Here is a 24,064-nt window from a genome sequence, read left to right on the forward strand (position 1 = left end):
TGTTCCTAGATTTTCTGCTCGAATCGATGGTTGTCCCTGCCTTAATCTTCTATGGTATCATGTCGTCGTCAGCTACGGTGGGTTTTTTGAACGCTCCGTTTGTTGATAAATAAATACCAAATAATAAATAATACGGAAATGTACTTCAAATTTATTATTTGCAGGTACCTCTCTTAGAGGATGAGACGTTGGAATTCGGCGATGAAGATGTAGATCCTTCATATAAAAAGGGTGCATTAACGTGAGCAAACCAGCCTTATCATTTATTTTATAAAACATGAAAATAAATTTATTTCAGGCACCCTTATGTTACTTTCTTCCATCTAGCTTTCAGATGTAGTGCGTTATTTGGCTATTTGTTCTATCGAATATTCACAAGTAGTTTCATAACCAGTTTTGTAGTCATAGTATTACTACTATCAATGGATTTCTGGACTGTGAAAAATATAACAGGACGTCTTATGGTGGGCCTGAGATGGTGGAATTATGTGGATGATGAAGGGAAGTCACATTGGGTTTTTGAGTCTCGTAAGGTGGTTATTTTATTCATAGCAAATATTTCGATAATAAGTAACAATTTTTGTTCAATTTAATTCAAATACAAGTTCTTCATTTGCCCCTTTTCAGGGACAACAGAGTCGAATAAATGAAAGAGAGTCTGCTATATTTTGGACAGCATTAATTCTGACACCAATAGTTTGGATTCTATTTTTTATTACTGCACTCTTTAGCTTTAATATACAATGGCTGGTGAGTTAACACATCTATCATGTTACATACATAAATTTTTTATGTAAATAAAAACTTTTTCAGCTTTTGGTGATGATTGCATTGATACTGAGCAGTTCTAATCTTTATGGCTATATGAAATGTAAAATAGGGACAAATCAAAGTGTTTCAAGTGTAACCAAAAATTTCTTCCGAACACAAGTTTTGCAGAATGCAGTTTCAATTGTTTCCAGGCAAGCCACAAATTCCTTTGAAAATCCTCCACAGAATACAGTTTGAAACTTTAATGATTTTGTTTATCTAAATTAATTGAGTGTATTATTTTTTATTTATGTATATTTTGTTATCTATTAAATTGTTTGATTGTCCTCCTCTTGCTTATAGACAAGGATTTAGTTTTTCACTTTGGTAAAATTTCCCCACGTTTGTGTTAATGAAATGGTACGAAAACATGTAATATTGATCAGCAAAAAGATTAACTTCTTTGTTAATAGGTAGTATGAAATAACACTTTAATTCAATTTGAGAAGTATGAATTTCAATTCAACTAGACGTTTTTATGGTAATCCTGTCCTTTGCAATTTATATTGGGAGCGAATTAGCTTTCTGGAAAGGTGTTATTCATCAAAGAGGAACTTGTATTTATATTCATACCGGTGATCCGGTGAAGAAAATGAGAAGATTAAAGTCAGAGACCAAAAAGCTCTTTGCAGAGACAACCGAGTCTCTGGTTCCCGTCAAAAACAAAGAGTTAGGTTAGGTGACTTGCTTCTTGTACTGTAAACAAATGTTTTCAACTTAATTAATGCATTTGGCTCCAAGGTTTAATCATAAATGTCTTCAAACCATGGCTGACAGCAATGTACGTTGGGCTTTCAATACAAGAAAATGGTTTCCAACTTTGGAAGAGTTGGTAAAATGTATAACCTATATTCAACTAGAAGAGAAGAATAGGATAGGACGATTTTTTTTTCGAGAGGACTTCGAGTCCTCTTTGATAGGCCGTTTAATGATGAGGAAGTATGTATCAGAAGTTACTAATTTGCCCTACAATGAGATTTTCTTCAAAAGAGATGAAAGGGGTAAACCAATTCTTGAAGACCCAATGTTTCAACACATCAAATTCAATGTATCCCATCAGGGAGATTATGTAGTTTTGGCTGGTTCAACAGAGCTTGAAGCCCTTGGTGTAGATGTTATGAAAATGGAATACAAGGGTGGAAAGGAATTATCGGAATTTTTCAGGATTATGAACCGGCAATTCACATCGAATGAATGGCAAACTATAAATCAAGGAACCGATGAGTACAAAATCAAAATGTTCGCAAGACATTGGTGCTTGAAGGAAAGTTACGTCAAGGCAACAGGTGTAGGATTAAATTTGAATTTGCTGAGAATGAACTTCGAAATAAAACAGAAGACTCTGTGTCGAAATGAAATTGTGAATGATACTGTATTATATGTAGATGGTGAAAAAGTGAACTGGGAGTTTCATGAGATGCTTTTAGACGATAATCATTGTGCAGCAGTGGCGATGGCTGGTTCGAACACATCGAAAGTTAAATTTAGAGAGTTGGAAATTGATGAATTGATAGGAAACGGATTACCTTTACTTCATGAAGATATTGATTATTGTAAAACATATTTTGAAAAGAAGAAAAAGTCATAAGCTTTAATTTTTGACTGTCCAAGTGAGAATCTTGAAAGAATTTTGAGGAACGAGTGGAGAACTTGATTTTCAAGTCAATAAACATGTGATAAGCTTGCTACAGGAAGGGGTACTAAGAATAATATAGTCACTCAATTTATTTGATCAATATATATTATTGGTCTTATATTTATACCCAGTAACTGGATGAATTGATATTCTCGAGATACTGGTTGTTGAATTGAAATTGTTACAAAAATGGTGAAAATAAAAGTTTGCGAAATATAATCATAAATATTATGCCCTTTATTTTAACTTCCTGAGCAAAATTCATCTCAATTTATTTTATACTATAATGGAAACAAAGACAAATAAGTATTTAATAATTCAAAAAGCAAGGTAGCTAAATCATTGATGTTATATAATAAAATTTGAAAGGGTAGAGTTAGGTAGGCACGGAGGGAGGAATGAACTGATTTGAGGATTCAGAAAATGCCCTATTTGTTCTTGAATGAGCCCAGTCAAGCATTTTCATACATTAGGACCATTTGTAGTAGCCAACAATTCTCTACAAAATTTTGGCAAGAAAACAGCAGATTGTGTATGAAACTGTAGAGAATTCACGGCGCATGAATTTTCGAGTATGTTTGATACACAATCAGCGAATCATGGCTCATCAATCACAAGTGGTTTATGGAGGTCATGATACAGAACCGGATAAATTATGATCAACGATCGTAGATAGAATTCTTTTCATACTGTTTGAAAGTGGAAAAACATTGTAATGAAAATCTTGGTTCAAATAATCGATAAAAAGAAATTGTTTCATAAAAATATTTTATTGACTTAACAACTATACAAACAATAAAAAGTTGAATTACATATACAGAAGATATATACAAAGTGATTTTACAATAATAATTTATTTACAATATGAATCACAGACAAAACTCAATAACAAGATGAAGTAAGCCGATATTTTTCAATTTACAATTGCACTTCATCCTTGAAATATATTATTTAGTTCATTATGACCAGAGATATTACTCGGCTATTCAGGTTATTCAGAGGTATAAAGTAAAAAATTTCCCTTATAGTTAGACTCTTGAGAAATAGCCTTAATGGAAATAATTCATAATAACCAGATTCTAACCTCTTTCCATTATTCACGATATTGTGAATTATCCCAATTTGAAATTCCTCAAGAATCAATGTTCGAATAAATAACTTGTTGAACACGGAACTTATTCCTACTACTGATTTCTAAAATGAGTTTGAAATGTTTAGCACACAGATCATATGAAGGAAAAAAATTATTTCACGTAAAAGATTGACCCATGGGTATTTCTTCTTTCAAGTATGATCTGCAATGTACTAATGCATAATTTGCAACTTATACAAATAGCATGCAATAAACATCGAAACTAACATGTCAGAAATAGCAGTAGGGAAAATTATTTGCTGTATGAAACTGAGAGATGAGATGAGAGATTCACAACTCTGGCCATAATATCATTTGGGAAATACAAGAATCACAACTACAAGTAGGAAAAGAAGTACATTCATATTATTCATAACAATGAAAATGAAATTCATTATACCTCCCAAATGAATGTTAATAATATATTCAAACGAAATAAATATTTTTCATTAAGAGCCCAAACTCTAACATGAGTTCTAATTCTGTTTAGCAAACTGGGAACCCTGCTTAATAGCCTATCCTTCCGTCATAACCATCAACTTCTACCATAACTTTAATCCCAATTGAACCTAGAAGGTCCTTTTGTGTAATACTACCTTTCTGTGATATTCTGAGGCTTAATTTTTTTATTCGTGAAGTCCTCAGAACTTTTCTGATAAGGTTTCCTTTTAGTTTTAGGCTTTTCTGAGGTCGACCTGGAAGCTAAAAAAAATATATTGAGAAAAGCACGGTAAGTGGTTAAGAGCTTCATATGGAGAAATGATAACACCAACAGAATTCAAATTTTTGGCTTTTGGTATCCCCCGTTCTCTTCGAATAGGAATTTTCTTCATAGTTTCTTTCAACTTTCACTTTCAATTCAGCAATAGAGGTTTCATTTTAGAATTTTTTTAATTTTGCACTATTTCTGTTCAGTATAGTGTTTCCCTATTTCTATCTGAATCTTGCACACATTTTTTTTGTCTTTTGGTTTTGTGTCAACAAAATGCCAATGCAAATGTATCAATTGAATAGAAATTATTCCTTACATCACTAAGAGAAGTCAGTGCAAATAATACAATAGTAACTTATTTCTCTTAGGATTTCAGAAAAATACATCAGAAATATTCAGTAAATAGAATATATAATTTGATAAATTTTATTTGGCAAAATTTCCAGAGAAGATAAATAAATATTCAAAACAAATTTACATACTTATAATCAACAACAAACAAATTTCACGATTTACATATTTACAATTCCAAACATATATACAAATTTACAATTTTGGCAAATGTTATCTAAAGTCTTCAAGATATTTTGGTATGTGACTAGGCCGACCAGATTTTCTGGTAATATCCAATTTAACTTTTTTTGAATGATTGTGATATTTTTCATCCGAATACACTGGTAAATAAACATTATCATGACCGGGTTCTTCTTTAACTGGTTTGAAAGGGTAATCTTCATGCTTTTGTTCAAATTAAATAGCCGCTTCTTTCTTGCATATTAGTTTTCTCCAAAAGCTCTGAAAAATTAAATTTTGGAACAGAAACCTCAACTGAACAGCTATTCTACAATCTATGCCATAAGGTCAACTTTTGATGTCGACTGTTATGTGTGAAGTTGACTCAGCTCTACTCGATTTTAGATTTTTTTTTGCTGCATTGTGGTAGGTTTGTGACATTAAAAAGAATAAACAAGGGCTGTTTAGTCTGGGTATCTGGTTACTCGGGAATTGAAGAGGCCAATATAATTACCAAGAGAAGAGCACCAAGTTCCTTTCATTGGCCTGGAACCTATACCTTCTGTGGTATAGGAACTTGTACATACAAGAATAAGTTTCAGGAGAAGGGAAAAAACTGTAGGAAATTCACTCTGAAAAAAATCTTCCGAGAATGAAACACTCCAAAAAGTTCCTTGGAAGCAACTTCTCAGGGAGCACCTAATGAGAATGGGTCTAGCAGAAACTGCAAGTGTAATTTCTCTGGGGAGAATTGCTAGCCAACAGAAAAAATGCTTTGGACAAGAAACTTGTAGAAGTGAGGAAGTATCCTCCTTGAAGCCATCCCAGATATTGGAACTGGATGGCGAGCTGTAGACAATATAGTAGCGAAAACATCTCTGATGGGGGTCACAATAGAATCCACCACTATTCAACACAAAAATAAAATCGAAAAATTGCTGGCCAACTCCACATACATCTGCTATTACATTTCAAATATCAAACTCTAAATAATGAGAGATTGTTCTAATGGAGCAACAAGATTCTATAACTGGGCCAACACCTACACCGACTATCGATTAAAGTTCATGCAATATGATGAGAACGTAACTTTTTCTCATCATCAACAAATTCTGGCTAGGTGAAGATGATAAACAATATTGGACCTTACCTGATTTGGGAGCCATTTTCGATTCCCATTCGGTTTCAGAGAATGGCGGGTATCCTGGCGGCACTGGTAACTTTTCAACATCCACCTCTTTACCCAGTCTGTGCTGCTTGATCGCCTGCTCGAACCGTTTGACTATCCTGTGCAAGCTTCTCGCTCTATTGTTGAAATTGTTTTCCAGGAGGGCTTCTTCTTCTTCCTTCCTATAGAAATCGGCGTAGGTAGAGAGGGCTTCTTCCAAGGTGGCAGGAACGGGATAGTTGTACTTTGGGCTGACTTCTGAAAAAAACAACAAAGTTGGGTGAAACCTAGTCAAAATGAAATTGGTTTGTTGCAATATATGAATAATATTTTCGATTATGGATTTGTCCAGTTACTTACCTCTCTGCCTCTTTGGTGAAGAGGGTGTATCGGAAGGATGACTTTTTGGTTTTCCTGAAAACAAAGGAATTTAGATTCCGCATTCAGTACACTGAAAGTAGCAAAGTTTGAGCATTGATATGACATGAATGGAGTAACAACTTACTTCCTCTCTTTGCAGGCTTAGCTCCATCATCAGATTGATTCTCTGAAAACCATTAATGAAATTAGTTCAAATTGCGCAAATAAATGATAACTTTTCTCGAAAAAACAACCGAAATAATTTTGTTTTGAGCGATTATCAAACTGAAAAAACTGTTTCTGTTGGAAGGTACAAATTATTTTTCAACTTACTCGAAAAGAATATATAAATATTCTTTTCAATATATAAATATATACTTACTCGTTGATCTTTTGACGTACGACCTCTTCTTTTTGATACCTGAAACATCAAAAAACAACATTATTATCTTGTAAATAATTTTTTGATTTCCAAAGCTGTACGAAAAACATCACAAAACTTCAACATTCCAACCACAAGGAAAAAAATTATAGAGGATAGAGTGATAATGTTTTGGTCGAGTTTACTGCTTGGAATATATAAAAATAAATCGACAATTTTGTGAATTAAAAGCTTGGGAGGTTAGAATCTGAAAATTGCCGATCTATTTGAGATTGATGCTGCTGGAATATAGTGTATTAATATCTTGTTAAAAGACTGGATTTTTACAGATTTTTTTTCTTCCCTTGTGGCGAATGATGGAGTTTTGCTCAAAATAAAAAAAAAAATCCTAACAAAATCGAACTGAAAATAGTTATTTCTGTACGTTGGAACAGTTGCTGAAAGAGGATTAATTAACAAAAATATCTTCTGCTACATAGAGATCTGAAACCCAACCACAATATGTTTGTTGATATCAAATAACATTTATATGCAATAACACAAAAAATAAAATCAACATACTTAAAAATTTAACCAAAATTATTTAACGATTGCATATCATAAACTATATTATTGAAAAAAATATTATCTAGGAACGAGGTGTAATAGTTACTTGATAAAATATTATCATATGAACTTCTGAATAAAATAAAGATTTTTTTAGTAACGTAAACGTTAGTATAACAAACCGATAAAATAACAATCCTACTCATGAGAAATTATTTGTATATAATAAAATCTAACATTTATAACGATTGATAAAATATTTAGACAATAAGCATGCACACAAAAATGTGTCTGTAGAACATTTGAACCAAGAGAATAAATTTTCTACAATAAAAAAAAAGGATATTCTTCACAACATAAAATATAAAGTAATAAAAATGGAGGGAAAATATTTGGACCTACTTTCCTAAAATAATGGCGACTTAAATTTTTTTTGGAATAATTCGGAATTAGAGATTACCAAAATTTATCACAGATATCACATTCGTCGATGGTCCCAAAAAAAAAAAAAACAGAACTTTCATTATTAACTTAATGCAAAGAGGGGGAAATAGATTTCCAACCTCAATATGGGACAAGAGAAAATGATTGAAAATTCTTTTTAGCTTCACCAAAATTTGGTGAAGATCAGAGTTTTGTCCTCAGAAAGAAAATTTGAGAGAAAGATGTCCACCAAAAACTCACAACTAGAGACGTTAAGACACAGATAATACCACAACAGTTGAAACACCCATAAAAAATTAGCTTCTTGTTGTCGAAAAAAAAGACACTTATGCACATACAGAGAAATTCCCTACATCCTGGTTAAACTAAAAAACGAATAACATCGAAGACTATTACAAGAATCCCACAAACGGTCGCCAGGCTGCCTTCCTTACTTAACAAAAATTGGTGACTTACCAAAATTTCCATGACTCGAATCTTCTGGTCTTGACCTCAGAAGTAAATTTTCAATAATAATTTTTTGAGGGTAAATTTTAAACTTAGAAGTTATACTGAATATTTAAAATACTAAATAATCATCAAAGAGAAATATGTTTCAAGACTTATCGTTATCGATCAAATTACAAATCAGCTATCAATCTCGAGTATCCAGATTGGGAACACAAATCTTCTTTCAACGGCAAGAGTCTTCTTCGTGCATCTTCTTCGTGTCTTCTTGTTTCTTAGCTTCTTTCTTCGGCCCAGCCAGTTTTTTTCACAGAATCATTTCGAAAGAATGAACGGTGATGTAGAAATAAATACTTTTGTTAACAGATAACAATAAAATGAAAATAATGACATTTATCACAGATAAAAACGATTGAGAGTGGATTAAATACTGTTTTCTTCCCAGAGTATTCTTCTTGGTTCGTGCGGTGGGTAATTCTCCATGGCCATCATCGACTCAATTGGTTCGACTGAACGATTCCGGTGGGAAAAGGATGGGGGGCGGGCAGTAAGGGTTGCAGTCGAGATCTACGCTGTAGGGACACTTGCCGAAGCCGTAAATGGCGGGGGTGTAGGCGTTCAGGCTGCAATTGAACTGGGGATCGGGAGGAGGTTCGTAGCGCATGCGTACGGTGTTGGAGGATTCGGGAGGGAGCTGCTTCTTCTCCGCGGGGGTTTTAAACGTTCTCGGTTGCATGTAGACGTCGGCGATGCTGAGCATCGGAGTGGCGGGGTAGCTGATTTCGTCTTTTCTAGCCCTGGTACGAGGCACGTTAGCTAAAGTCGTGGGTTGCGCAGGCGGAGTCGATTGAACCGGCATGGATAACTTCCTCTTTTTCAACGGTAGGTGAGTTTCGAACTCCACCTCGTTGTCTCCCGTATCGCAAGGTTTAGGGTTGAAAACGACCTTCCTCGAGGTCTCTGCCTCGAAATTGTAGGTTTTAGGAACGGGCATCGGAAGCGGGAGCGTTTTTGAACTAGCGGCGACAACTTTGGCGTAGCCGTTCTTGGAGTTAGGATCCTTGATTATTTTTAAAGGTTCGACTCGGGGCTCCGGTTGGCGGGTCTTAGGCCCAACGTCGGGGTGATATATAGGAGGAACCCTCTCGTTGGGCGTAACTTTATTAGGCGTCAAGGGAGGAATGCTGTTCGAAACGGGAGGAATGTTATGATGCGTATCCGTATTGGCGGAAGCTTTGGCGTTTTTAGGCGGTCGTCCCCGTTTCCTAACCGGCGCTTTAGGCTTATCCTGCTTGTTGGTCGAGTCGGGCGGTAAATTCCGACTTCTCAACACTACGCTTTGATGCGTCTGCTCTACCGGCGGCGTCTTAACCGGCGGCGCCGCTACGATATCCTTAGGCGCGGACTCTACAACTTTACGAGGCGACTGAAGGGGGCGTTTCAATTTAGAACGTTTCCTGGCCCTAGTCAGGGACTTCTTAGCTATCGTTTTGATTATTGGTACTTTACGTTTGACGACGGTGACGTTGTTGGCGATGCGCTTCTTCTTCTTCCCGCGCGTCTTCTTGCGCACCAGCCGCTTTAGCGAATCCCTTTCGACGGCCACGTTAAGCGCAAGTACAGATTGGTCGTCGACCTGGGGTGGCGCGCAGTACAGCGGCTGTGGATGGTTCGCGCATGCCACGTCCTTCTGATGGGCCGAAACCTCTGGTAAATCGTTCATACTTCTGGTTTGTACGGCGTAAACGCTAGGATTCGTCTTGGAATTATTATTGTCTACCGCCCAATCTAGATTATTGGCCTTCGATGCGTTTATCTGCGAAATGGTCAGGACCTCTTTCGGCAACCTACACCTACGTTTATCAGTCTTAACTTGAGGGGCCTTGGGGGCAGGCGGGTTAGGTTCGATACTGGGGGCGAATCTACGAGAAGACCTAAGAGAACGCGGTTCGAGACTAGGGGAACACTTAGAAGTCGAAGGTAGGCTAGGAACAGATTCAAGATAAGGGCGTACGGGGGTTGAAATAACGCCGATTTTCTTAGGATAAGGAGGCACATTGACGGGTTGACTAGGAACTATCAGCTTCCTCTCGGGATACGACGCTTGCGCGTTGGGGTTCAGACAATTAGACTCCATGTACGAGGGCGACGTTGATAAATCACTAACGTAGGAAGTTTCTACGTACGTAGAAGAGTTAGACTGAGCGTAAGGAAGGGTTCGGATGAGACTGTTATTCTCGGGGTACGCAGGCAACGCCACCGACGGATTTGGAATGAAAGATTTGAGAGTCTGATGCGGGGAATTATACACTGGTAATTTAATCTGCGGACTGGCTATACTAGCGTTAATTTCCGAATAACCGGAATGTATCAACGACGAATCGGGAACGGGGTAAGTTTCCTGGGGAATAATCGAAGAATTCACCACCAACGAGGGAGACTTTGAGAAATTCGTCTCGGGGTAACCAGAATGTTGTAAATTGGGCACGGAAGAATAGACCTGATGCGGACTGGGAATCGGTGAATTCGAAGCGGAATAACTTCTCTCGGAATAATTAGAAAGATTCGAGGGATAAACGGGGTACAGATCTTGGTGGTGGAAGGGCGACAATGGCGAAATGATAGGCGAGAGTTTCGGAGGGAAGGTGGGCGAAGTCATCGGCGGATAATTAGAATGCGCCAGGGGTAAATCAGGTACGGAAGAGTAACCCTCGCGACGCAGAGGATTCGGAATGGTGGACGTCAAAACGGGGACGTTATACCCGGCAGTAACGTTCATAACCGACAAATTCGTTTCGGAAAAACCGGGCGCCGTATTGGACACACGCAAGGGGATTGGAACTGTTGAAAACGTCGATACCTGTATCTCGTGTTCCGCTTGGTAACAGATCCGATCGGAGGCGATCTCTTCGACGTTTTCTTGCGCGGGGTTCTCTTTAACGACCGCCAACTGATTCTGCGCATCCAAATTATCCACGAGCGCTTTGGATTCCAGCTCTTGACAGACTTTCTTGAGCAACTGTTCGTCGGAATTCAAGTTCGACAAGAGATCGTCGTTACCGGCCGTCTCTTCGACGCTTATTAGAGGCACGTTCTCTATCAGAACCTCGCCGTTCAGATCTCTCAGCATCTTGTGAAAATCCGCGTTGTTCGACAACAACTCTATGGTTTCCAGGGCGATCCTATCGACCAGAGTTTTATCCGTACCGTCGTTAGACTCGTGACATTCCACAGTGTAGCCGCCGGATTGGTCTTCTTGCGATTTGTAAGGCTCGACCACTTGCAGCGCCCTCTCTATATCCTGGTAGGGGATGAGGTTGGTGGGATCGGAAAATTCGGAACTGCTGTTGGAGGACGGGGAGAAACAGGGCGGAGATATCGGAGGGACGGCGGGTTCGGCGACTGTTTCTACTGGATCTGGGGTGGTATTTATGTAAACAATTTCAGTGGATAAGTTTACGGTACCTTGTTCGTTTTCGGACTCGTATAAAGTGCTTTTGGGTTTGGTTGAGTCCGACGAGATCGAAGGATCACAATAGTACTTTCTATCGTTCGAGTTAAGCTGAGGCGTGTTTTTGTCGAACACGATTTTGTACATTGGCTTTTCCGGTTGGTTAAACAGCTCCTCCTCGTAGACTCTCGTCCTGACGGACACTCTTCCCCAGACGTCCACGGCGTCCGTCTTGATCTCGTCCAGTTTAACGAACGCGTGATGGCATAACTTATGATCGTCAAAGGGTATTTTGTAAGCGGAGAACGATTTCCGGTAAACTTTTACCTCAACTGAACCCCTCTTACCCCTACCGATCTCGCGCTGGTGCAGCACGATGACGACCGTCTCCGGTTCGTCGTCCACGTTGTGCAGGGGGTGGTACGTGTGTTTCTGTTCGATACGCTTCAGTATCCCCTTGAGGGGCGGCGGTTTGTCCGGGGTCAACCTTCCAGATAGAGGAATGTGAGTGTTGGCGCCGTTTCTCTTGCTCAGGTATTTCGAGAGTGGCATCGGAGAAGGTCTTCGTTTGGCTTTCGATCTGCTCGGACCGGTTTCGTCGTTGTCCGACGACGACGAGGAGGAATCGTACTCGTTCTGTTTGCCCCACACGTCGTCCTTGGAGTTCTCGTCGTAGGAGGTCGGTATGAAATGCATCTCTGGCTTCTCGTTTATCTTCACCCGTTTCGGGGATCTCGCGCAGGTTGTCGTTTTTTCCCTCGGTCTTTTTCTCTTCTTGCGACTCGTCTGGGGATAGTCGTCGTTATCGCAATTTTTGAGGAACTGTTCCATATCGTCGAAACTTATATCTTCGTCCCCGTCTTTACCCAGGGAGACTACTTTTTTCGAAACGACGTGAGTGTCATCGTCTTCGTCTTCGGTGGAGTTCTGACTACCGACGGCGTCTTTCACTATTTGTTCGTAGGATTTCCCCAGGCTCGGACTGGCGTTTCTATCCTTCTCTTCGTCCGACAGTCTTTCCATCAGCTCGGCATCCGCCGTGCTGATCTCAACGCAGTCCACCTCGACGTCTTCGCACAGAAAATCCTCGCCTTGTACGTTCTTGGGCGTCAACGCCTCGTACGTCACCTGCTCGTTATCGAAGACGGGGCTGGCGTCGACGCTGAAACTTTTCGTGGGCAAGATGTTGCTGTAGATCAACTGGGTTTGCTCGTCCGAGTCCTTCTCGCGTTCTTCCTCCGATCCAGGAGGCGTCGGATAGCCGAACTCGCCGTGTGGTTGCCCCTTCCTCAGCAGCGGCGGCACGTTCTTGTCGTTGGGGGGTTTCGACGCCACGTCGACGGGGTCTGGGGACGCTGGGCTGTTGGGGTCGAATTGCCCCGTGTCGAGGGAACGCACGAACAGATCTTGACCCGTGTCCAAGGGCGTTATCTCTTCGGGTCGCGACGGCGCATCGGTCGGGAAGTCGACGTTGTTCTCGACGCGTTCTATCGTTTCTTCCCGACCGCAACCACTCTCGCACTGTGTGGGTTCTGTCCGACAGTCTAAAACTTCCGATTCCACGTCGCAGTTCTGGATTTCGGGCGATTCGTCACATACTAACGTCCTATGACACGCATTCGAATCGTCAGTACCTTTATTGTCCACCCTGACTTCTTTCACTTCACCACTGGTTGTCACATTCAAGTTTTCGGGTTCCTGGATGGGCTTCACCTTATCAGTTTGTTCTGGTTCCGTTAAAAAAGCATCAATTTTCGATGATGCATTCCTCAATTCACAGTTCTCAGTTATTGGAGGATCTATTTCGATATCAGGGACAGGTAGAGAAGATTGTTCAACCTCCACCACTGGATTTCCACTATCGATGACAACTTCAGCAGGTTCAACACTCAATCTCTCGAAATCCGTTTCAAGGTCTTCGGAAGTATCTACATAACCACCCCTTTCGACTAGACCCACTTCGGTTAAATCATTTTCACCAACTGTTTCTTCGAGCACAATGTCTTCGGGGAAGGTTCCCATGATCCCTTCGGAGAATTCTTCCAGTGGGAGAATCCTCTCGACTACCACTTTTACATTCTCAGGTGTGGTTGGAGACACGACCTGCACAACATCTAGTTCTGGGGCTTGCAGCAACTGTGGACACCTGTTAACGTGGTTTATTGCCCCGTTGGTCTTTGGAACTGGAAGTACTTCTTTCAGAGTTTCCGTTACTTTTGAAACTGAATCTTCTTTCCTCTCTGGACTAGATGAGACTTCAAGTGTTCCTGGTTCTGCATCTTTAATTATTTTATTCCTGTCCACAGGTTGAGCATTGGAAATTTCAGATGTTTCAATTTCTACTGGGGTTGAGGAGAGATCTTCAGAGATGGACAAACTAGAGTCTTCGGTATTAGTTGGGGCAACATTATTTGTTCTCGAAGTTTCTTCTTTTTCAAAAGTTTCATCTAGTACGATGCTTGTAACAGTTTCATCTTGTAGGATGTTTGTAACACTTTCATCTTGTACGATTTTTCTAACACTTTCATCTTGTACAAGGTTTGTAACAGTTTCATCTTGTACGACCTTTGTAACAGTCTCATCTTGTACGATATTTCTAACTATTTCATCTTGTACAAGGTTTCTAACAGTTTCATCTTGTACGACCTTTGTAACAGTCTCATCTTGTACGATATTTCTAACTATTTCATCTTGTACAATGTTTGTAACAGTTTCATTCGTGTCCACAATCATTGGGTGATCTTTATTCGGATTTACCGAGCTGTTATCCTGCGTTGTTTCGCAAATGTCGTCGTCTAAGATCAAACAGGTTTCCGTAACATTTGGACAACTAGGAGTTTGTTCTTCGGCGATGCTCGGTAAAGTGGGCGTCGGGGTCTGGCTTGTCTCGGGCGTTTTATTCTGCTGCGAATTCGAGGTGTTCCCCAACGTTCTAAAACCGTATTTTCTCCTTGCTGTATCCACGTCGACAGAAATGCTTTCCAGAAAAGACGTTACGGGCTGACTATTCGTGGCTGGATTTCTCTGTAAAACAACGAGAAATGTCAAGTAGAAGATATTTGCTCTGCTTCCTCCTACAGTTCTGCGATATCATGAAAATCGTCCTCGAGAATTTCGCATACATATATTGGCCTTTGCCAGGACAAATTTCGAAATAAAACTTACCGATCTTCTAGGTGAAGCAGACATTCTCTTCAAGCTGTTCTGGCTGGGTATGATGGATACAATCTCTACGTCGGAATCTGAATCGGTGTCCAACACCAGTATCTCAGCGTCTTCATTAACCACCGCAGCCTCTGACGAATTTCTTTCGCTCTTACAATCCAACACCACTTCATTCAAGTTGTATTTCGCGTCTCCCATCAACGTGTGGAAAAATTCAATGTACTCCTCCTCATCATCTTCTTCATCCTGTAAAAAAAAAAAATAATAATCACACATTTCCAACTATAAAAAATAAACTTACGACTAATTCCGTTTCTGTGAGCAAGGCGTCTTCCAAGGCCAACTTTCCGATGTCATCGATGATCTCTCCGTCGGCCTTCTGTTTGGATTTTATGTAGTCGAAGTAGGCCTTGGTTATGCTCGGATCGCAGCCCATGACCTTCATCAGTTCCGACATTATCGAGGCCTTCGGCGTCAGTATCTTGCTGAGGAATTCGTTATCTCTGATCGTTCTCACATCGCGATTGAATATGTTCTTTATGCACTCGTCGATCTTCTCGTCCTGCTTATAGTCCTCGAAGGCCTTCCAGTTCTCGAACAAGATGAAGGCTCTGCAGAACGCCTCGTCCGACATGTCCCTGACGGGCGTCAGAACCAGAAAGTGCCTGTAATCGTAACAGAAATACGTTTTCTTTGATGGAATCATTCTGGATAGAATGTGAGGTGAGAATTGTGAGGTACTCCTGCTTAAATGTTAAATTTCGGCAAGATATTCGCCCACGTCTTCCAGTTTTCTCATTATGATCATTACGTACCATAAAAATACCAAAAATTCAAAGAACCCAACTCTTGAAACTAAGTTGAACGCTATACGAGGATGTATTGATATCTAGTTAGCCTAGACCAGTTCCATGCATGAAAAAATATTGCTTTACCATAGCAACGAACAATAACTCATTAAAAGTGTCAGTGTGAAGTTTGAGGTCAAATAAGTAAACCAGAGTTACGTAATAAATTAAAAGGAAGATGTCCACCGAAATTGTGAAAATCGAAAAATTGGAGTATCGAGCCATCATCAAGTACCTGTATTTAAAAGGGTTAAGAGGTAAGCAGATTTACGAAGATACGCTCAATACCCTTGGTGATCAATGTCCTTCGTATGCGACCGTGAAGAATTGGACTGCAAGCTTCAAAAGAGGTAAATTTTCCATTGAAGATGGTAACCGATCGGGAAGGCCAGTTTCTGTGTCATTCAGCGAAAATATCGATGCAGTTCATGACATGATTTTATCAGACCGTCGAATTGGGCTAAAACGGATATCTTAAGCACAGAATATTTCATACGAACGCGTTCATCATATAGTTCACTCAATTTGGACATGAGAAAAATTGCTGCAAAATGGATCCCCAAATGTTTGAATGTTGACCAAAAGCGTGCAAGGGTAGAAGCATCGCGTTCGATCTGTGCTCGATTTGAAAACGATGAAAACTTCTTAAACTGAATTGTTACTATGGATGAGACTTGGGTACATTTCTACGATCCAGAAACAAAGCAACAATCGATGGAATGGCGACACCCTGATTCTCCAAGACCTAAGAAGTTTCGTGTCCAAAAATCTTCTGGAAAAGTTCTTGCTTCAGTTTTTTGGAAATGCCATGGAGTAATCATGATTGATTTTTTGGATAAGGGTAGAACAATAACCGGAGATTACTAATCGACATTACTGACCTCTCTACGGAAAAAAATTAAAGAGAAAAGACGCGGAAAGCTAACCAAAGGTGTTTTGTCTTTGCAGGACAACGCTCCTGCACACAAATTTCATGTTGCCATGCAAAAAATTCGTAATCTAGGGTTTGAAATACTAGAACACCCCCCTTATTCACCAGATTTGACTCCATCCGACTATCACATAAAGTTTAAAGGGTCGTAAATTTTCTTCCAACGAGGAGGTAATAAAAGTTGTGGAGGTCTGGTTTGCAGAGCAAGAAGAAACATTATTTTTTGAAAGGTCTAGAGACGTTGCAGGTTCTCTGTAATAAATGTATCCAATTAAGAGAATATGTTGAGTAATAAAATATTTTGACATTGAAATTTTGTTTGGTTCTATAGTAGGCTAAGAATTTTTCAATATATCCTAGTACGTCTCCATTTTTGTAACTAGAGCACTTTGTTGTTTGTTCAGATCGAGAAAAGTAGAAATTTTTGTGTGTTCTAATAACAGTTTTCTTGAAGGAAGGAGTTCTCCTCAGGCATGTTTACAATTTCACTTACTATGTGTTGAATTTAGTAGTAATTACATCTATGAAGATTTTCATTTTAAATTGATGATGTATCCCGAGAGACTGTTGCCAGTTTTTTGAAATGGTTAGGTTACAAACCATACCAGTAAAATGAGAAGAGATAACGGACTACCTTGAATGTTAAATATCGACACATGTGAGTGAAAAATAAGGTAGTATCTCACCAAACCTAACCTAAAGTTTGTGCGGACTGCCTCAACATGCACCTATGTTCGTACCTACCAAAAGAAGGAGAATAAAGACGTGAATGCCACAAACTTACATGTACAAATTCCTGAACATCTGCTTGCATATGTTAGAATTCAAGATGTTCATAACGTCCTTGATCATACCGTCCACCAACGTCGTCGTCTGTCTGATCAGCACGTGAAATATGTGATACTCGTTTTGGAGCAGGTAGAACGACAGCCTCTTGATAACTTTCTGCGTCATGTCCATCACCTTCTTCTGGGTAACCTTGATCTTTTTCTTCAGCACCAACAGCACCCTGAGGGTGAGGTTAACGTAGAACGTCATTATGTGTTCCATGTAATCCAGGTACATGTCCGAGAAGCAGATGTCAGAGTCTTGGTAGAACCAATAAATGTGCTCCATGTGGTGTTCGACCATTTCCTGGAGCCTTACTATGTCTTCGAAATGTATTGCACGCTCTGTGATAGCTCTGGAAAGAGAAGGGATGATTAGATTTATGGTACATTGACATTTCTAACGTAAATTAGGTGGCTGGTCACAATATGCGTAGATTTGACGGATGCTCATTGGTTGCGGGAAACCTTTCGACGCTCCCTCGTATAAATGACATTAAGCTTGCGCCAACGCTGTGATAGGGTACCGAAAAAACCGCCAACCCTCGTACTAAACATACAAACAAGAAAAAGCGGAAAATATTGGCGCGCGATCAGAAACCTACTCTGTTCCGGGAAGAAATGCAACATAAACATTTTCAACAGATTAAGATCTACTCACCACGATGGCCGAGAGCTCAGGCGGCCGTGGACCATCGTTCCCGCCATGAAGACGAATCGAAGCCAGGCACGAAACGTTCGGAGCAAAATGACCTACGTCGTACATATCGTGCAAGGATATGGACGCTGTTGATGTGGTTAGAAGGGCACAAGGTTTCCCTGTGCCGAAGGAAAACGGTGGAAAAACAAACTCGACACACGCGTCTTCCACGCCCGCGTTCGTTGCCCGATCAATATTTACGTTTCGACTAGTCGACGAGGGCGGAAGGTGGCAGGTTGATCGTTGTTATGACCGCGATTAAAAAGTGTTCTTCCTCGAGTTCTATGCTCCAGTAGCGATGGTTTTTATCACCCAAGATGGATAATGCCCAAAACCGCATATCTCTATCTTATTTTGTTTATAAGTTATAAGAGAAAATAAATTTTTCGGTTCTTTAAATTGCTGTCTCCACCTAGTCAAATCTTAGTGACATCGACTCTTTTATGTAGGATTCAGTGGCACAGCCGAAGAGTCTTCACTCCACCACTAGTCAAGAATGAAAATAAAATAAAGTTACGATCAATTCACTGAAGTAGTTTACTGAAATAATCTTCGGCTATGTCACTGAATTCTACATAAATAGGTTATTGTAAAATGTAACTTTTTTTTTCGACTCTACTAAGATTTAATACTCCATTAAAATTTTAATCCCCTTCAAAACAAACACTTTCAAATTTTAATTGACTCGTACAAATATTTTAACAGTAGATTCTTGAGGTCGAAAGAAACACTCTTCTCCCTTACCATTTTTTCCGAATCGTCCCGGTTTAAAGTATACAGGCTGTTGAAAAACCAGAGAAAAATGTTATTTGTAATTCTATCTGACAAACGGTTTCATCGAATGAAATGAATTTCGGAATATAGTTGTTCACTTATTTGATGAATCTTTTTCGAACACAAGATATCATCCACGTCTTCCAGTTTTCACATTATGACCAGTACCTACCAAAAATATTTTTATGGTACAAAGAAACCAACTTTTGAAATTAAGTTGGATGCTATCTAATAAAAATTAGGACGTTTTGTAAAATAAAAGTATTCTTCATATGTTCTCGTATAATGCGCCATTTTTGAATAATTTGATAATAAAAAATTAAAAATATCTGTGGAATTCGAAAAATTGGACAATTTGGCTGATGCAACTCTGTTTAAAGATCCACTCATGTATGGTGTCATAGATTTAGCCTTTCATTCTGAAAGGAATTTTGTTCTTCCAGTGGTGGCATAGCTCATTACGAAAACTCAAAATGGCTATATCTTTTTATCAGGTCCGAATCGAAAAAAATGGTTTAGGAATAAAGTGTTTCTTTTGACCTCGAGGATCCACTGTCAGTCGAAGACTCATCCTGTATACCAATTACGATACAAACTATGAAGTTTATTATTTCAGGAATCTGCCATTGCCCCCATTAAGTTAATTCATATCGAAAATTAAACTAGAGGTTGAAGAGACACTTCATAGCCTATAGTCGACCACGAATTTTCTTGAACTGTATGGAGCTATTTTTTCTGGTATTTTAAATCCACATAAACTGAGAGAATTTCAGGTGAGATTGTTTTTCATGGCCTGATTCCAAAGGGTCATTATTCCTTCAATTTTGATCAACATGCAATTTTTTGAGTCAGAATGTTTCTGATTATGGCCACAATGATCTGTTGAATGAAAAATTCCAGTTTTTTTTCTGTTGATATTAATTTGAATATCAAAAGTTAAATTTTTCAGAAATAATAACGAGATACGCGTGTTTTCCTTAATTTGCCGTGCCCTATGCTTTTCCAAGAAAAATCCCAGCCGACGAAAGAACTTATTTTTCTCAATTCTGCGAAGGGTTTCAAAACATAAAAGGTAAATAGACATTTTTCAACCCGCGATTTCTATAATGATAGAAAAGATCGTTTATTTGGACGGACCGGGAAAAATGCACGGGAGCACAATCGAAGTATCGAACAGGCTAGACCCGGAATCGCACAGAAAAGCAGCTCGTTTCCCATAACAACGCATATCTATAAACGGGAGCTGAATATTATGTTCCCGCTCACGCCAACGCACACCTTCGAAATAATGCGAAAACTAGAATTTATGCCATTTTCACGGTACTTTATGCATCAAGTGCCGAAATAAATTGAATTTTCGAAGTTAAGACTGCAATAAATCCAATACTATAGCACAGTCGCCGGTTCTAATCCCCTTTAGTATCTTGCCAAACTGTTATTTTAGAAATTTCATCATCTTATTCACCAAAAACGCTACTGTTTGCTGTAGATGGGTTGAACCGATACTGAGCACTTCTGTCTTTGATCGGTGTTAACCTCACTTTTGTTAGTTTTCTCAAACTGAAGACTAAAGTGGATTTCTTTACATTTGCGTTCGATTAACATGAAAAATTTCGAATTTCTGAAGCTTTTTTTCTTGTTTCCGATCTGTGTTCAAGGCGAGAGTATTTGCTGAGTACGCTCCGGTTACTCGTCCTTCGTTTGGCTATTTTAGCGGCTCACAGTATGCAGCGGTTCGCTCACAGATAGCGATAGCGATCTTCAAGTGGGTGAAGGGAACTAGGCCTTCACCTACCTACTGTCAGAGGGTCTGTAATACTGAAATAGGCCATCTGCATAGTAGTACACAACACCAAAGGTGTATAGGTTAGGATGGACCTCACCAATGCAGTATAGTTCAGTTTTAAATATTGACGGTCAGCCAAAGCGAGCCAAAGCTTCCGTTTCTCCTAAACTGAATTAATTTAAGTATCAAATCAGTCAAATATGATTCTTCTCGAAGAAAAAACCAACAATCAGTCACGTGAAAGTGTAACGAATGTTCCTGTAAAATGAAATACTTGCGACGCCATAAAAGTTTGATTTTCTTCATTATTACATAAATTAATTTTTACAAACAGTCACGCTTGCATTAGGCAATAACAATAACTCAAGAAACAATCAAGCTACATCGTTTGCTCGAATCCGATCCAATAACTCATGATCCATCAGATTCGCTGAAAATTTCAATTTTACTACGTCGTAATCGCTATTATACGACAACGAATATACCTCGGAATATACACGATCGTCTAGATTCTTGCAGTGAATCTGAGGAAAACGCACATTTTGCTACAGAACGAGTAGGTTAAATATAAATATGCAGACGAAGTTTTGTCTTCATAGATGCATTCGCGGATGTCAGTTTTCCAAGGGACAAAAATATACCAGCGCACATTAAAACAGCTCATGCAAAGCGTGAAGAATTGATTCTAAGACAGATCTAATTTTGACACTGGTGCATTGGAATAAATCACGATACCTAGAATATTCAATTTCATTGGACAACTGATCGATGAACAGAGTTCTTTGATATGAAAACTCAGCATATTACTACCTTGAAAATTTAAACTTCTATTAAATTGAAATGGAAAAAAATAATTTCTAACATAGCGTGAAGCAAAAAGTTGTTGGATAGCCCCACTCTCACACCAACAGTAAAATCTGATATCAAAGATCTCAAACTCAACCAATTCTTCAACGAATATTTCAGACTCTCCAAAAAATTTAACAGAAAAAGAGCTCAAAATTTGAAACTTCATGAGAGTAAAAGAAACCTGCTCAGTTTAAGGTATCTTGATTCGAACAATGGATTTTTTTTTAACTACCCGATACTAATTCCCCTATCAGCCAGTCATAACAAAGAGCAAAAATAATAAGGCATGAAATTTTATTAGTCATTCTTTGCACTGATAGAACGTTTTTTTCCAGATAAGAAACTAAATACTCCGAAGTTAATGTTATTGAAAAGTTTCACAGGTACAAGAAATAATTGTTCAATTTTTTTCCTTATCGCCAACGATTAATGGCGTTTTTATGGATGAGTCACCATCAAATATATCATGCAGTTATAACCGAATTTCATTCGACAAGAAAATGAAACCAATCCTACTACCCCAATTTTTCTACATAAGAAGAGTATTTCTCTTCTTATTTTACTTCATTATGTAGCAGGATTTTTATTTTAATATTTTGCTTGTATTTGAATGTTATCTGTCTTCAATTATGTTCAACTGCACTGAATTGTATCAAAAAGATCTCGAAACTAGTCTTGTAATAAACATCGAGAGATATATAGAACTTTATCTATATTCATGATGAACTACCCACATTCATCTGTTATTCAATTCATACATTATATCAAAAAGGTGAAAAAACTGAGTAAAAAAATCAGTTTTTCAATTCATATAATAACTATCATTGTCAATTTATCGAATGAGTCACACAAATGAATTTTGAATGAAAAAACATGGCTTTTGTTATGGTATCAAGTGAAGATAAAAGAGGAAATGCTCCCTGATAACTTCTATTATTTTCCTTCCAAGAACGATTTATAACTTTGCTTTTTTCAACAAGACCCCGATCCTAAACACCATTTAGGAGCAACTCTATTGGCTCTTGTTCGTTGATATTGTATTTTTAACGACCCATTGTTTCAAGCCATAAAATACTCGAGTTTTAAAGATTCATTTGGTTTCGTAGCAAACAAATGTACCAAACAGAGAAAATAATCTGCGATATCATTTATCATGGTAGGATTAATGGTTATTATGAAATTGAATGAAAAATTGAACAATCTTATGATACCATTTTCTAAAATGAAAATCTTTTAATATGTACACCTTTGATATTCTAATATTCATATAACTAATAGATTTTAAACAGTACACTCTTGCACTTTTCCGATTCTCTACTTGTACTGTAGAATTAATATCAGAACAATTAATTTTGTCTGAAAACAAATAATTATTTGTTGAAGATAGATATTGTAAACATTTTCCTAGTGTGATTTATAAAATTAGTTTTTTGGATTAATCGAAATTGCCATCTCCTCATCAAAATGACCAAAATTCTCATTATTTCACAAACAATGACAAATAAAACTCAAAAGCATCAAATAAACTTACGTTATATATTCCTTCATAATGCTGACCAGCTTAATTTCACCAGAGGCTGCAGAATAGCTACCGAAAAACCTTCTTATTTCCAAATGCCACTCAATAACAATGTCTTCCGGGCTACTTCCTTCCGTATCTGTAATAAACAAAATGGAAAAAGTATATAATATTATTCAGAAGATATGAAGAATGTAATTTCAATTCATTAACAGAACACTAGAGTAATGTGTGAAATCAGAATAATAATAATCTATAGAAAGAAAACTGACCAGCATTCATATTTTAGGATCGGGAGCAAACAATAACATTAATATATTCTACAAAATCTTACCAAGATCAATAAATAGTTTTTGATCTTCCTCTATCTTTATGGGAAGTGGGAACCCCAAGTTTTTCACCGACATCTTGAAGGAAAAACCTATAAATGGAAGAAAATTATTAGTAATAGAAAAAAAAAGGGAACGGTTAAGTCTCAAGTAAACGAGACAGATCAACAAAGTCAAGTCATTGCATCTTTACTACAAGACTTTCAGGCAGGAACTGACTTGAAGTTATAAAGGATACTGGAATGATTCAAAACGTTTCATGCATTCTACCGACTTGACCCGACTGACATGCTAGACTCAAATTCCTCATATCTAGATTCATTGTGGGATCTGTCAAAATAAATGCTAAGATATCAACAAACCAGTCTTCAACAAGAGGGTACAGTTGAATTATGGTTTATTGAAAACATTGAATCCTAGGTTCCCAATCACATACTGACCTATTCACAGTCAATGTTTTTCGAGCAAATCAGTCCAAAATAGGCAATTTAATAATTATCAATAACAAATATGGCGTCGGAAGTTACTACTTTGCTCACTTCAGAATGATTATATTTGTGCCACTCACTTTGAACTGCCTGTACCGTTAACATATGATTTTGAGCAGAATGAATTCCCTTTCCATTTTGTTTAAAATATCAGTGCACTTTACATTTGATAATCCATTTTTTCACATAATAAATACATATTGAATTCACAGGCGGGTCATCACTAATGTCATATGGAATTTTTTGT

At 38.3% G+C, this 24,064-nt stretch overlaps 3 protein-coding genes across 6 annotated transcripts; 2 read left to right on the forward strand and 1 right to left on the reverse strand.

Moving 5' to 3' along the window:
- Positions 1-18: 18 nt before the first annotated feature.
- Positions 19-1,120, forward strand: LOC123320742 (uncharacterized Golgi apparatus membrane protein-like protein CG5021). Of its 2 annotated transcripts, none has more exons than XM_044908152.1 (5): positions 19-77; positions 165-241; positions 299-533; positions 628-750; positions 814-1,120. In XM_044908152.1, exons 1-5 carry the CDS (start codon positions 27-29, stop codon positions 1,006-1,008), a joined length of 681 nt encoding a protein of 226 aa, XP_044764087.1. In that variant the 5' UTR covers positions 19-26; the 3' UTR covers positions 1,009-1,120. The 2 variants fall into 2 exon arrangements, with proteins under 2 accessions (XP_044764087.1, XP_044764093.1); XM_044908158.1 differs by having other exon boundaries at positions 637-750.
- Positions 1,121-1,445: 325 nt separating this feature from the next.
- LOC123313169 (L-aminoadipate-semialdehyde dehydrogenase-phosphopantetheinyl transferase) lies at positions 1,446-2,677 on the forward strand. The gene has a single exon (XM_044897920.1). It carries the CDS (start codon positions 1,535-1,537, stop codon positions 2,396-2,398), a length of 864 nt encoding a protein of 287 aa, XP_044753855.1. The 5' UTR covers positions 1,446-1,534; the 3' UTR covers positions 2,399-2,677.
- Positions 2,678-3,197: 520 nt separating this feature from the next.
- LOC123322823 lies at positions 3,198-24,064 on the reverse strand. Of its 3 annotated transcripts, none has more exons than XM_044910853.1 (12): positions 23,898-24,063; positions 23,335-23,421; positions 23,013-23,139; positions 17,330-17,728; positions 15,068-15,431; positions 14,767-15,012; positions 11,955-14,625; positions 6,714-6,752; positions 6,477-6,518; positions 6,332-6,385; positions 5,954-6,229; positions 3,198-4,280 (listed from the first exon to the last, which is right to left on the reverse strand). In XM_044910853.1, the coding sequence occupies exons 1-12, from the start codon at positions 23,920-23,922 to the stop codon at positions 4,171-4,173; spliced, it is 4,440 nt and encodes a 1,479-aa protein (XP_044766788.1). In that variant the 5' UTR covers positions 23,923-24,063; the 3' UTR covers positions 3,198-4,170. The 3 variants fall into 3 exon arrangements, with proteins under 3 accessions (XP_044766788.1, XP_044766787.1, XP_044766786.1); XM_044910852.1 differs by having other exon boundaries at positions 11,616-14,625; XM_044910851.1 differs by lacking the exon at positions 3,198-4,280 and having other exon boundaries at positions 11,011-14,625; positions 23,898-24,064.

Source organism: Coccinella septempunctata, chromosome 1 (assembly GCF_907165205.1).
Source record: "Coccinella septempunctata chromosome 1, icCocSept1.1, whole genome shotgun sequence".
NCBI classification, from domain to species: domain Eukaryota; kingdom Metazoa; phylum Arthropoda; class Insecta; order Coleoptera; family Coccinellidae; genus Coccinella; species Coccinella septempunctata.